Below are 14825 nucleotides of genomic sequence, written 5' to 3' on the forward strand. Positions count from 1 at the left end.
TAATCGGACAATCTCTGGATGTGTGTTGCTCACTTATGCAATGGTGGTAGGAGGAGGGGGAGTTGTTTTCTACGGTCATTCTACAGTATGCCGTGGGAAAATGTTTCTCCCAGACTCATAGACAACATGAAATGAAACAATAAGTGCTGACAAAAATTGCATCAGTTGTACTGCGATTGTAGTAGCAGGGCAAGTACATGTTTAGATGGATATATATTGTAGCCTCTCATTTTGCAACTTCCCAACAGACAAGTTGCAAGAAGTTCCATCTGAGAATACAAGCACCTCTTTACCTTACACCGAAAATGAGATCTTGTCAGACACTGTGGACCATGGCGCTGTGACCACTGTAGGAGAACCTCTGTCCAACAAGGATCTTGCGTTGCGTCGTGGAATGACCCTGGGGGTTATTCTTATCATCTTTACTGCAGGAGTCATCACTCATGTGCTGTTGACCAGAAAAGACTGACACACACCAGGGGTCTTATTTATAACCACTGCGTATGCACAAAATGGGACCTAAATGTGCGCCTCTTCCTATGTATCCGTTGCAATCTTTACGCCAAAATATGCACACGTTTATGCAAACTCTGGTCCATGTGTGCAAATATTTTCTGGTTTCCTGTTAGAATACATAGAGAAAATAAAGGCATGGGCACAGATGGCCCAGAGCATCCTGTTGGATGTATTCCCTGTAATTTTGAAATGAATGAGACTGAAAACTACACTTATCCATCTATTTATTAAGGAACATGTGTGAACCTCTATTAGACAATTTGAAGGTGAAATTTTCTAATGAAAATCTGGTATGATTTATAAAGAAACGTGGTTCACGTTCAAACACCATCATTAAAGGTCCAAAAAATAAACATGTTAACATGGGGTACATTACAAAAAATAATTGAGAAAAAAAAAACAATCATGGGTTGCATTAGCATTTATTGTCAGTTTCAACCAAACTCCAGGTAAACCCTTTATTTAACATGCAAAACAATACAGGTCCAAACACACAGGAATTACTCTGCCTGCTCCAGTACATGCACTATATATACAGTCCATAAATGAGAAAGCAGCAATCATTCCATTTTATAGGCAGTCAACAGGTCATACAGAGTGGGTGACCTACACAGAGTAAGTACTGGTTTGTATTCTTTGTAACATAGAAAACAGGAAGGTGAGATCCTTCCAGTCAATGAAATATAGTTTTGTTCCAAGGCATCTTTGTTCAAAATCAGTGTCAAGTGCTTATTAGTAGTGACTAGTAGTAGTTAATAGTAGTAGTCAATAGAACGCATAAGATAGAAAATCAGGAAGGTTTTGGGGTGGGGTATTCATATATTCAACTCGCCTTTTCACCTGAGTTTTTTTTTATCTTAATTAGTTACTGATGGACATCAGTAACTAAGTTCTACCCCATCAAATCTGATGAGCCGATTGGCCTGATTGCATTTTATAAAGTTCAAATATGTAAACCTCAAATGCAAAGTGGTTGCAACCATGAGTTGAACTATAAAGCACTACTAATTTCAGACTAGACTACTGAAGGACTATGGGGAGGGTATAAAAAGAAGAGATGTCATCATAGGCGCCGACTATTGTTGGGGGGCTGGGGGGCATTACCGTGTCATACAGCATGCCTAAATAAGCTGACTTTATTCATACAAAATGGGTATACTACACCGTTCTTGATGCAATACCGCAATGGTGCCATAAATATTTTCAAGTTCGCAAACATCTGCTTGTAAACTGAGAAAACTGGAAAAATGTGCACGGTGCATGTTTTTTTTTACGGGTCCATGGTGCATGGCCATTGACACTGACAATACAGATCTAGAAAGTATAGATCTAGTCTTAGTGTTTTAGATGCAAAAATGTATCCGATCTTCTTCATGTTTTTATTATTCTGCAGAAATAAGGCATAGATATTGGACCTTCCACCTGAATACTGTCAAGGAGAATAATATAAAGAATCTCCATAAACATATTTTTCATAGTCTGACTAGTTATTAGATCTTGAGGTAAACCATTATCGGTGCTGCAGGCTCCAACATACCCACAGAGTTGGCACCTATGGATGTCATCGTATGCATCTCAACAAATCTTATACAACGTGAACAACACCAGTACATGCATTGGTTTTTCTCATGGAAACTTGCAATATAATAGCACTAGAAAGTCTTGAGGTCATTCTACCATGTAGAAGTGTGTGCTTTCTTTTTCACTTACACACCGTCTGGGCTACACCAAGACCCCAAAAGCTTTAAGTCACTAGTGCAGACATTGGGGCAAGGGGCAGGGTTTTGTTTGGGCCTGCTGTGCAGTTGAGTGTCAGTGACAGTGAACGTTGACACTGAAGTGTACTTACAGTATGTTGATGGGGAGTGTAGGATGTGGAGATGGGCAGGTGGTCAATGTCAGGGGTCCAAACACATATGATCTCTACCAAATAGTTGACTTATGTGTCCTGATTCCTTGGCATTGAAGCAGGTGCACTGTATATGAATTCTTGGTTCCTAAGAAAATGGCTTACAGAATCACAGATGGTTTAATGTTTCTGGAGAGATGGGATCTGTGCATTTGCCTTTGTTAACAGATTTTTGTAAGTAAATGTGACAAATTGTTTTGCTTATTACATTAAACATAGTATTATCAGTGATATATCCAAAGATATCTGCTTAAAATAAATAAATCAATAAAATAATAACAATTTAAAAACAAATTTCTTTATTATTTTCTGGTGCTTCTTATCTTTGCTGGTCACACGCTGTTTAATGTATTAATCAGTTAGCAAGCATCAAGCATATTTAACAGGACAAGATGCCACTCCTTTGAAACGAGTTGTTGAATGTACAGTTATTCTCCTTTCAACAGAACGCTTTATGCCAACAGTGTTGCTCACTTGCTAGAACTGTCATTGTTATTTACATGTCTGCATTTGGAACTGTAGATAGCTGCCAGGCTGATATGTATGGGTGAAAAAGTTCACCCACATACATCTGCCTGGCAGGTTTTTCTGTTTGATGTTGATCAGTTTTTAGCATTTGGCCACTTATGAAACTACTACTATTTGAGTCTAAAAGAAAAATTAGTATTTTAATAAATAAGCAGTTTGAATTTGGGCATTTTGATGTTTATGCGCCAGAGCAAAAGGGTGGATAATGTCACTATATTTGATGGGAATATGATACCGTATTAGATGGGTATATGATAAGGTGTTCCGTTGCAGCTACTGCACAGCACATCCGAGCAACAGTTGAAATTCGGGGCTTGGGCTGCAGTTGTAAACAGTTGTAGTGCGAGTGGGTGGAGATGTAAAGAGTTTTGGAATAGGACAGTTGTCTCTTTTTTGTCATGCAGGGCAGGTTGTAGATAGGGAGGCGGTGGTGAGTCAGGGTGGGTGCAGAGCAGCAATCTTAATCACTGGTGACGTGGTTCTCGTTGAGGAGGGTGTGCCAGCGTTCAATCTTCTTGTCTTTGTTCTTCAGACACTCGTACCAATGCTTCAGACGCTCTCCTTTAGCAGAGATGCCCAGCTGGCAACCTCCTGTCAAGGGTTGAAGGCATTGAAAAAGATGTGTTTGATAAACATGTTCATCTCCTTCTATGTTATTCAGCATTAACAGACACTGAGGAATTACATTTCTGAGAATATTTTTCATATGCTTACAGTTATCCTTACTTTACATTCTCTCTATCACTACTAAATGATACATTTGTGGCTGGTTCTTTGGTCAAGATGGAGCATTCATTTTGTTTTATTTAGCCTATGCAAAATGTCTGTTTGGGACATTTTCTGGAGAAATAAAATGTCGTAGTCCCAAATACATACCACTCTGTTGAAAGCAGGATTTCACATAAATATGTGACAAGCTCATGCTGGGTACATAAGTAAATGTTTATTTAAAATTTATTTAATGCATAAATGTTCTTGATAATGTACTGTAAATGATATAGATTTATTGCCTTTTACAAAAAAGGAAAAATAGAAAGTGCTGTTATTTTATATTTTCAGATCATCTTGTGTAGCTTAAGCTTTGTTAACCTTTTAAGAATATAGTAAAATATCTTTATAGCAACCTGATCATCATAAAAACACAGAGACAAAAAAAAGAGCACTTCAACTAAAAGCAGTTAGAGAAAAGAACATGTGTGAATGCCATGTCTTTATGTACTCAATAAATGTCAAGAGGGGGTCAAGCAGGTCAGCCAATTAAAAAGAAGCAATGAGTGCTGCCTCTGTTCTCACCAATGTAGTCATTAGATTTGCCAATGTCGTAGTCCCAAACTGAAATGTCCAGTGTCTTCTTTGCCAGTTCTGCATGTTTAATTTCATAGCTAAACTCCTGTAAAATAGCCACATGTAGGCCTCATTAATTAAATAAATTTCATATATTTACATTTATTTAAATAAATACATTTATAAAAAACATACATCAATGGCAGCTTCTAACCTCATTAAACTCAGGGTTCAAGGTCTTCTTCTTGATCTGTGTCTTATTCTTAGCCTTCTTTCCCATGTCAGGCTTCAGGCATCTGTATATAGAAGCACAGGCAGCAAATGATAAAGTTACCTTAAATTGTTATTTACTGGATTCATTTAGGTTTTTGCAAGATAATCGATCTTATATCGAGAGAACTTTCAAAGCTCAGCCTTATTCTCAAGCAATTTAAAAATTTGCCCACCAGGAACATTGTTGCACCAATTGTCTATGTTTGGCTAGGAATGAGGCAAACAGTGCGTCTCTCTGTTACTGCAGAAGCTATTTTGCTTAGATAAAAGAGGAACACTCCCTGTGTGATGCAGGTAAAATCATTGATATGAAAAAAGCTATTAATGTACTCACATTCATCAATACATGTGTTAGGATGCATTAATGAAAGTGTAAATGCATGTAAGAGTGGATAAATGAGCATGATAACTCACATTTTGACGAAGGGGTCTGAATACCCATTTGCATCCATAGCAGCAAGGTGAACACAGCGAACAACCCCAACAATGAGCCGACTCAGCTGAGAGTTGTACGTCAGAGAGATTAGGATCCGGCCCCTCTCCTCCACATCTGCTCCATCTTTTACAGACTGATAAATAGAAAAAAGAAAGGAACAATGTTTTATTTTTTTACTGTATAATACCTGTATATATATATATATCTTTCATTTATTCTCCTCTTACCTCATCCTCATAAAGAGCAATGCCTCGTGCTCCACCAGCTGTAGCAGTTCTCTTTGTCTGAGAGAGACAGTATGAGAGTTATGAAAGGTAAAGTGGGTAAACGGGTTATCTCATTAATTTTCATAGTAGATGCTCCATATGCATGTATTTCATTTGACTTGTTTCAAATCTATATTTTGGTTATGGGTCTCAACTAGGCCTGTCCCAAACGATTATTTTCTAAATGATTCATCTAGTGATTATTTTTTCGGTGCATCGATGAATCTAACGTTTCCTTTTTCCTAATCAGTTGGATTAGATTCTCAAGTAATCCCACATTAATTGACTAATATAGTTATTTATAAATTCTAATTTTGCGGCAACGCAATTGATGATGTCGACACGTGAGGACAGCTCTAGTCTCAACACAAACATGAAAAAATAAAATATATTCAATACATATACAGTATGTATTCATGGTTGGCGCGTGACCTGACACCTCCAAGGCTGTGGAGTTTTCATGCTTCCCCCTGTTTTGACGCTGGTTTCCTTCAGATTCTCCCGTTTCCTCTCGCCATCCACAAGCACGCGCACTAATTGGATTGTTGACTCTAAATTGACTGTAGGTATGAGCGTGTGATTGGATGGTGTGTTGGTGTGTGTGCACCCTGCCCTGGTTGAATCCCCAGTAACAGCCACAACCCTGAGTAACAGCACTACGCGGTTAAGGAAAGTGTGTTCATGAAGTCAGTGCTTGTGTGTTTGTGTGTTCTTGTACATTTGAAAGTTTTAGCTTTACTGTTGTGAGCTTAGTGGGTACCTTCTGAGGTTTAAAGGTATGGCTAGTTTGCATATAATTCACTATCTGTTGGCTGTGTGTAATGGTGACTCACAGGAATCACTCTTTCCAGACAGACATTGAAGTTCTTCTTCTGGTTCATCTTCAGCTTCTTAAGGGCGACTCGGGTTTCTCCAATGAACTCGTTATGTCCAAACTTATCCTCATCGCACACAGACAGCCTGCAGTGGAGACATTTGGGATACAGTCAGCCCCACCCCACGCCTCCTGTCACCTGAGCCACCCTGAGAGCGAGCTCACTGATCTCCCTACCTCAAGGTTTTACGCTGCATGTCCTCATCTGTGATCCCGTGATACACAAGAGTCTCATTCCAGGTGGGGTTTCTGGTGTTGCGTAGGGTCTTTGTGCGTAGCTTGGTTGACTGCAAGTGGATAATTTGGTGATAATTTTATATTTTGGGAATTTAAAATTTAGCATTTTAACTTTACTTTAACATAACTTTAACTATAAACACACTAAATTAGAAGATCATAAAAATATATCTGCAATGATTTGGCTGTGGTGGCCTTCGGGGCAGTGGTGGCCTAGCGGTTAAGGAAGTGGCCCCGTAATCAGAAGGTTGCCGGTTCCAATCCTGATCCGCCAAGGTGCCAATGAGGTGCTATTGAGCAAAGGACCGTCCCCACACACTGCTCCCCGGGGCCTGTCATGGCTGCCCACTGCTCACCAAGGGTGATGTTAAAAGCTGAGGACGCATTTTGTTGTGTCACCGTGTGCTCTGCTGCATTGTTTGACAATGACAATCATCACTTCACTTTCAATTTCGGTGGATGAAGAAACAGATAAAACTATTCTGCATGTATCTAGTACCCTCCTTCCCCAAAGCACTTATCACACCCTGCACTGCACCTCACCCTGTAAGATCATCTAGACTCTTCTCTGCTTTGGCGTCTACAGTGGGAACAGACCATGGGATATTGCAGGTTTTCTTTGTTAATAAATCAGACAAAATGTAAACAATTCTGTATTATCTGTCAGTATGGGATGCTGTGTGTACATTAATGAGGAAAATATTACTTTTATTTTAGCAAATGGTTGCAATATAACAAAGAGTGAAAAATTTAAGAGGGTCTGAATACTTTCCGTACCCTCTGTAGGTGGTGGAATGAACTTCCCCTAGATGTTCAAGCAGTCACTGGGGGCTTTAAACTGGGGGCTAAACACACATTAAAAAGTGTGTTGTACTTATTCTACATGCTATATATGGGAAAAAAAGGTTTGACTGATGATATGTTTAGACCAGATCCCTGGTGAACCAATATCAGAATATTTTCACTGATAGTGACTTCAAAGCAAATGCCATCACAGCACCTGTCAAATGCTGTAAATATAATGTAAATTTCCTAAACAGCCCTGCGTTGAGTCCCCACGTCCACCAGGTGGCACCAAATGCAGCCTCTGTCACTCTCTTTCTCCCTCAGGACTGGTTAACTGTAGTTACCTTGCTGGCTCCAGGCAGCAGGTGCAGTTTGACGTAGGGGTCAGCCAGACCATTGGAGTCCATCGGCTTCAGACCCTGCAGATGGAGCACCAGTTTAAAATGGGCAACAAATAGACATCAGGTTTGAGTGACTGTTAACAGTAATGGCTGTTTTTCATTATTGGTATGTGTGTGTGTTTATTTTTGGTCAGGGTGTGTAAGCATTTAGCACAGGTCTTTTCAGGCATGTAATCAACCCTGTTCCGTTAAAACGAATGCCTTTGCTAATTTGTCTGGGTTGATCTTTGTTTTCCGCTGAATGTTGTTAGTTTAAGCAAAGCTGCATTTTTAATATATTATATTAGTCATGCTTTCATTACTTGTACCTAAATAAAAACCTTTGCACAGAATAACGACTGATTCTTACACATTGTTTGATTAGCATATACATCATTCATAAATTCAAGTATGGGACAATAAAGCAGTATCTTGCGAAGACATTCACTTTGTCTTCTGGTAACACGTAAGCTGTGAAGATGTGCCCGCGCTACTGTAATGCTGCGGTCCTCCTGGAGAACTAGGTGTCGGCTTTCAGCATCTGTGTTCGGCCCCAAGTCACTTTCAGCTGCTTCAGAGTTAGGTAATTAGGGCCCTTTAAGAGCAGGGTAGTGCCCACACTCGCCTTCACTCGAGATTGTGTAATGCTGCGTGTTTCCTTTTTGGTTTGTATGTGCTTTTTCAGGCCCTCACACCTTATTTCTGTTTACATTATTAAAACCCCTTTATGTTTAACATGGCACGGACTGGTATCTTCATCCCTCACAGATGTGGCATGACATTTACAATGACAATCTATTAATAATTTATAATCTATAAATCTACAATTGTAAGAAAGAAATAAACTAATGTCATAGTAAACATAAGAGTGTATGCTTTTTGCATGAATATTGTTCCTGCTCTCTTACTTTTCCTCTAATGATGTTGCAGTGAAGGCTGCTGTTGTCCTGGTCATACAGAAGGCTGAACTCCAGAGCTCCCAAAGTGGCTGAAAGAAGCACAGAGATGATCCAAAACATTTACAATGGAAAACACAATGGGAGTTCCATGGTGTGTCAAATCTCCTCGAACTTTATATGTATTGGAAATCCAGTTTAATAAGAGCAAAAATAGGCCACTGTGTTCACACCGAAAGTCAATTACAAAAGAGTCACTAAAGGAAAACTAGATTACAGCAAGTGGGACAGACCCTAATCAGAAAACAATCATTTAGGGCATAAAAGCTCAAAATAACACAAGGTGGAAACTGAATATTTTACTTTTAATTGGGAGCACATTGTGATGTAGTGTTCTTGAACTTCCCAACAACCTGCTGTCATGAGAGTCTACTAATAAGTTAATGTGAGCAATCTGAAGCACAAGTGCCGGTCATATCACATCACAGCTAAATCTATTTACAAATGAACTGTTTAAGAATACATTTCTAATAAAATACCTATTTACTGCCTCTGTCAGGAAAAAAAGGTCATTATATACAAATTCAAATTTTGATTTTGTTTGTCACATACATAATCATACATGGTATGATATGCAGTGAAATGCTTTAGTGACTGCTACAGACCACAGTATTGCAAGTATACAATGAACCAAATATTGCAAACATAACCAAATATTACACTTGTATTTCTTTAACATAAAACATAACATATGTGTAATAGGTAGGGTGAAGGTGTGCAAATGAGTGAAGTCAAAATATAAAGTGAGAAGTAAAAAAGTAAAAATTTGTGCAAGAGTAAAAAGAGTAAAAAGTTTGTGCAAAAATTCTGGGGGGGATTGAGTCCAGAGTGATTCAGAGTGAAAGTGCTGGAGTGTATTAGAGTTCTATGAAGTGTTGTGGTTGTTGAGAGCTCAGATAGCCTGCGGGAAGAAGCTCCTCCTCATTCTCTCTGTGTTGGACTTCAGGGAGCGGAAGCGCTTCCCTGATCGCAACAGAGAGAAGAGTCCATTGTTGGGTTGGCGGAGGTCCTTCACTATCTTCCTGGCCCTGATCCAGCACCGCTTGCTGTAGATAGATTGAAGGTCAGGGAGCTTGGTACAGATGATGTGTTCAGCTGATCGAACCACCCTCTGTAGGGCTCACTTGTCCTGCAAGGTGCTGCTCCTGAACCAGGTTGAGATGTTTCCCGTCAGGATGCTCTCTATGGTGCAGGAGTATAAGTTCCTGAGCACCTTGGAGGACAGTCTAAAGTCTCTCAGGCTTCTGAGCTGGTAGAGACGCTGCCAGGCCTTTTTCACCATGATGTTGATGTGACAGGACCATGACAGGTTCTGCGTGATGTTAACACCGAGGTATCGGAAGCTATCCACTCTCTCCACTGGGCTCCTGTTGATGACAGGGGTCTGATAGTTCCTCTCCTGCTTGGTACTAAATTCCACTATTAACTCCTTTGTCTTGCTGACGTTCAGGTGGAGATTGTTCCTCTGGTACCAATTCTCCAGATTTCCAACCTCCTCCAGGTAGGCCGTCTCGTCGTTGTCAGAGATCAGGCCCACCACGACAGTGTCGTCAGCAAACTTAATTATGGTGTCCATCAGGACAATGTCATTATTAGATCTTTCAGCATGTCAAAATCGAAGCAAAAATGCTTGAAGGAAATGACAAAAGGAGGTTGATATTTTATAATTTATTTTAATTATTATTGAATTGCTTATTTCCCCAATTGTATGTGGTATATAATAGAGGTTGATGTTTTATTATTTGTTTTAATTATTATTTAATTGCTTATTTCACCAATTGTATGTGGTATATAAAAGTGGGAGGCACGACACTTGCTAATTCTTTGCATACTTTGAGAATCCAAATGTTTTTATTGTCCCCGTGTTTAATTTTAGTTGTACAGAGACGGACACTGCACAGCAACTCTCATTATCCAAGCAATCTTATGTCAGCTTTACCACTTCATTTTGCTTTTATATTTCACCTTTAGTCCAACGTGAAGCTCACTGCCAATAGCTGTAATGCTCATTAACTGTTCCTCTGAAAATTACATTTCAAAGCGCCGGCTTGTATTAGACATGAAAGCCAATTTATGTACGAAAAAAAAATTATTGTTGGGTTTACACAACACCATGAACATCAAAGCCAACCCAAGCCAGTGGAGCAGTCTCAACTAAGTTGGTAATTCCGATGGGACTGGAGTAACTGTCATGGTAACAGGGCAACTGGGAGTAGCCCTACCTACTATTTCTGATCGGATGAGGAAGGGAACACACGGGGGAAATCACAACTTCCTCTACAAAAGCGGGCGGAAACCTGTAGGTTGCGCATTCTCCTGGCGTTAAATTAAAACAGCAAAGGGAAGCATCATTTCCCCCAGATGCACTGCACCTTTCTATTGAGGGAAATGTCTACATTTCTAAATATTTAGGCTCTATATGCAATATGCAGATCCCCCAACAGGATCAATCAATATTGGAAACAAAAAAAAGCAAAGTTCCTGTGAGACTACTTAGATGGTATTTGTCCTGAAGGAAATAAGACATTTGATACAAAGCGGCCTATTGCTAACACAAAACCATGATGTATCAGCAACAACAACAAAAAAAGCTTTAATTGAGAATTGCTAACAAGCCTTCAGCAGAGTAGGAGTCCCATTCCAACAGAACAGATGGGCAGTGCATGCTTTGCTTGAAGCTCAGTTGTTTGTGTCTACGAATAGAACCACCACCAGCTCCGTATTCAAATTTTCAGGCCCGCCTGCACAAGTTTATTTGTGTACAATTACACAACTGAATTTATAAGATGTCACAACAGTGACATTAAGGTCAGCAGCTCAAGCTCAGTTATTAACTTTAAAAATCACACAATGCTGCACAGGTAATAATGAGTATTTCCTCTGAAAGGGAATGTCCAAAACTACAAAGTGAAAGGCAAGATTCATGCTGATTTATTAGATTAAAGATTCATTAAATTAAAACTAGGACCACTTACTGAATGGGACAGAAAGAGAGAGAAAAAATAGAGAGAGAGAGAGAGAGAGAGAGACTTTTGTTATTCCATCTCAAGGCTCTGTGATATATGGCAGGGCTCTGAAAGGAGATGGCTAAGATCAGTGTGTGAATAAACTTACTTGCCCTGATGTCATGCTGAGTTACAGCCAATCAATAGACATGAATAAGAGCAGGGTTGTAGTGCACAGAGAGCCAAGAGACACCGCAGTGCACTCTGGACAGATGGGGTGCACACCAAAAATGCTCCATTCACATGAAACGTATGTCAGAGTGATCCGCAGCAGTGAGAAAGCGATGAAGTAATAAATAAAAAAAAAAGGAGCGAGTCAGACTGCTCACTTTAACACACTGTCTGGGTTCTAAAAAGGAGGATAGAGGATACAGCAACACTTGATATAGAAATAAAAAGAATGAATAGGTGAAGCTCAGGAAGCTGTTCGCAGCTCTCTGTTCTGATTTAGGCACATCCAGTAAATTTCCTCTGTTTGTATTTTTAGATCCACTCCAGATTACCTCACCATAAGAACCAGGTTCAAACCCCACTTACTACCATTGTCCCTGTAGCTAGTGATTGTAAGTTTTGTATAGTACACTCACTTCCTTCATCTGAGTCGTAGCTGTTATCTTCGTCCTCTTCCTCAGGAGGAGCAGCTTGTCGAGCTGGAGGAGCACTGTAATTGGCAGGCTGTCTTCTCTCTTCCCGCTCTGCAGGGGGTGCTCTCTCCTCTCTTTGCATGCCAGGAGATGGATAGCCTCCACCCTCTGCCTCTGCTTGAGCACCAAAGAGTTTTACTTTAAACAGTGCTTAGGACCTTATGGATTTGTAAGATTCTGCCCCAAATTGTTCACTTAGCAGTCTAATGTCTTCTGTCAGAACGTTTAGTTCCTTCATATTCTACAGGAGACTTAGTAAATAAAGGAGTTGTATTAGCACTTATAAATCACTAAAGCACCAAAAATGGTTGCTCTATCCCTGAACAGCCAACTACCAAGTCCCCATGAAGACACCTTGGGCCTCATGTTGAACCTGGTGTTAAGTCCATGGGGCTTGATTTCTAGTGCATTGATCAAAGTTGTCCTCAGTATTTACATAAATAACTAAAGTCTATTTATGAAATCATCATTAAAGATGATGTTCCGTGTTAGAAACATAATGACACGGCAAACTAAAAGGTTAAACATTTTACATTACATTTACATTTAAGGCATTTGGCAAATGCCCTTATCCAGAGCGACTTACAACGTGCCATTACGTTACCATCAAACAGTTTCTTTTCTTTGAGATATAGATAACTACCAAATGGTTCTTTTCCTGTTTCCTGTTCATACAAACTCTGAGGCAGCAATTAACATTATTTCAGTGAACAAGCCCAGGGCCATTTTGGAAATAGTGGCCTTTATCTGCTTGTCTGCTCTTAGCAGACTCCTCTTTGTTAGTCTCTGCTTGTGCATCATAGCTTTGGGCCCAGCTGTGTTCTCACCCTGCTGGACTGGTCTGGAGCTCTGGACAACTGTTGCCTTCTTCAGCACCACTGCATTGCCAGAGGTATCAGTGGGCTTTGGAGCCAGTGCAGGTTTGGGCGCCACAGCAGGTTTTGGAGCCATGGACGGGTAACTACCACTCCCCTCTGTTCCTAAAAGTGCACACACACACACACACACACACACACACACACACACACACACATGCAATTTATATATGGAGATCTTGGTGATCTGCAATGCAGGTGACCTAAATAGAAAAAGTTATGTTCTACTTAAGCCCTTTCTCAATGGCAGCAGCATTGAGTGAATAAAAACAGATGAAACAGGGTGGGACATGTATTTAAACATTTGTTTCAAAGACACTCGTCCTGTTTGATTTCAGACATCTTTTTAATTCACTGCACTTTCATGGGTATACATGAAAATACACTGCTCAAAAAAATAAAGTTAACACTTAAACAACATAATATAATTCCGTAGGAGGGCAAAAACCCACTGCTACCTCCGCCTTTGTGCAAGGAGGAACAGGAGGAGCACTGCCAGAGCCCTGCAAAATGACCTCCAGCAGGCCGCAAATCTGCATGTATCAAATGGGCAGAAACAGACTCCATGAGGGTGGTATGACTGCCCGACAACCACAGCCCAACATGTACAGCACGTTTGGCATTTTCCCTGTGCTCTTCAAACTGAGTACACATGACTGAAGACGCCAGTGAGAATGTTGTGCTGTCTGCGACATCCTCCAGCATGACCGGTTTGGCATAATGTTGTGGGGTGGCATTTCTTTGGCTGGAGAGTGTCAGCAGATCCTGCAAGATGAAGGCATTGAATATATGGACTGGCCCGCCCGTTCTCCAGACCTGAATCCAATTGAGCACATCTGGGACATCATGTCTCGCTCCATCCACCAACACCACATTGCACCACAGACTGTCCAGGAGTTAGTGGATGCTTTAGTCCAGGTCTGGGAGGAGGTCACTCAGGAGACCATCAGAAGCATGCCCAGGTGTTGTAGGGAGAACACACATGGAGGACACACACTACTGACTTCTATTAAGGACATTACATGAAAGTTGGATCAGCCAGTAATGTGTTTTTTGACTCCAAATTCAGTCCTCCATGGGTTGATAAATTTGATTTGCATTGATATTTTTTGTGTTATTTTGTTATCAGCGGCCCCGTAATCAGAAGGTTGCCGGTTTGAATCCCGATCCGCTAAGGTGCCATTGAGGTGCCACTGAGCAAAGCACCGTCCCTACACACTGCTCTTCGGGCACCTGTCATGGCTGCCCACTGTTCACTCAGGGTGATCGGTTAAATGCAGAGGACAAATTTCACTGTGTGCACCATGTGCTGTGCTGCTGTGTATCACAAGTCACTTCACTTCACTTTCGCTTCACTTTTTCACATGGTATGAAAATAAAGCATACACACATGGTTTTGTATCTGGTGTGAGACTGCAATCTGGTGTGCATTTGTGAAGCTTGCAGTCTTACTTGCAGTTTGAGGTTCCTCAGCTGAAGCCTGACTCTGTACTGGGCCTGAAAGGAGAATAGATTAGCATATTATCTTTAATTACCATGAACACTGCACTTCTCTCTGTAATCACTGTGATTTAATACTTCAACACTGAGGACATAATATGTTTTAGCTTGAAATGAAATCTCATAGTAATAATTCTCATGCCACTATCTATTTAGGATAATGATTATGTAATACACCAAGTAAGACACTAAGTAATACACCAATCATAAAAAGAGGCATCACGCTTGATCATCATGATCATTAAACAGAATGTTGTTTTCAAATCGACTCCTGGTGTGAACAAAAATTAAACTGCTATATTCAAGTCAATCTTCCCCCGGTTGAAATCAGCAAATTAAGTGAAAGAAAGACCATC

At 40.3% G+C, this 14825-nt stretch overlaps 1 protein-coding gene across 3 annotated transcripts in view; it reads right to left on the bottom strand.

The window, feature by feature from the left end:
• Window positions 1–919: 919 nt before the first annotated feature.
• LOC114795445 (rabphilin-3A-like) overlaps window positions 920–14825 on the bottom strand; it is a 45119-nt gene continuing 31213 nt past the window's right edge. For 2 of the 3 annotated variants that reach the window (XM_028988745.1, XM_028988723.1), the window contains exons 8-19: window positions 14422–14466; window positions 12922–13074; window positions 12038–12211; window positions 8398–8477; window positions 7454–7528; window positions 6264–6373; window positions 6046–6172; window positions 5174–5230; window positions 4925–5079; window positions 4452–4533; window positions 4247–4343; window positions 920–3544 (exon numbers count right to left, since the gene is read on the bottom strand). In XM_028988745.1, coding sequence (XP_028844578.1) covers window positions 3414–3544; window positions 4247–4343; window positions 4452–4533; window positions 4925–5079; window positions 5174–5230; window positions 6046–6172; window positions 6264–6373; window positions 7454–7528; window positions 8398–8477; window positions 12038–12211; window positions 12922–13074; window positions 14422–14466 — 1286 coding nt within the window. In that variant the 3' untranslated portion in view covers window positions 920–3413. The remainder of the gene's footprint in view (window positions 3545–4246; window positions 4344–4451; window positions 4534–4924; window positions 5080–5173; window positions 5231–6045; window positions 6173–6263; window positions 6374–7453; window positions 7529–8397; window positions 8478–12037; window positions 12212–12921; window positions 13075–14421; window positions 14467–14825) is intronic. The other variant, XM_028988734.1, reaches the window with a different exon arrangement.

This window comes from Denticeps clupeoides, chromosome 1, assembly GCF_900700375.1.
Source record: "Denticeps clupeoides chromosome 1, fDenClu1.1, whole genome shotgun sequence".
NCBI lineage: Eukaryota > Metazoa > Chordata > Actinopteri > Clupeiformes > Denticipitidae > Denticeps > Denticeps clupeoides.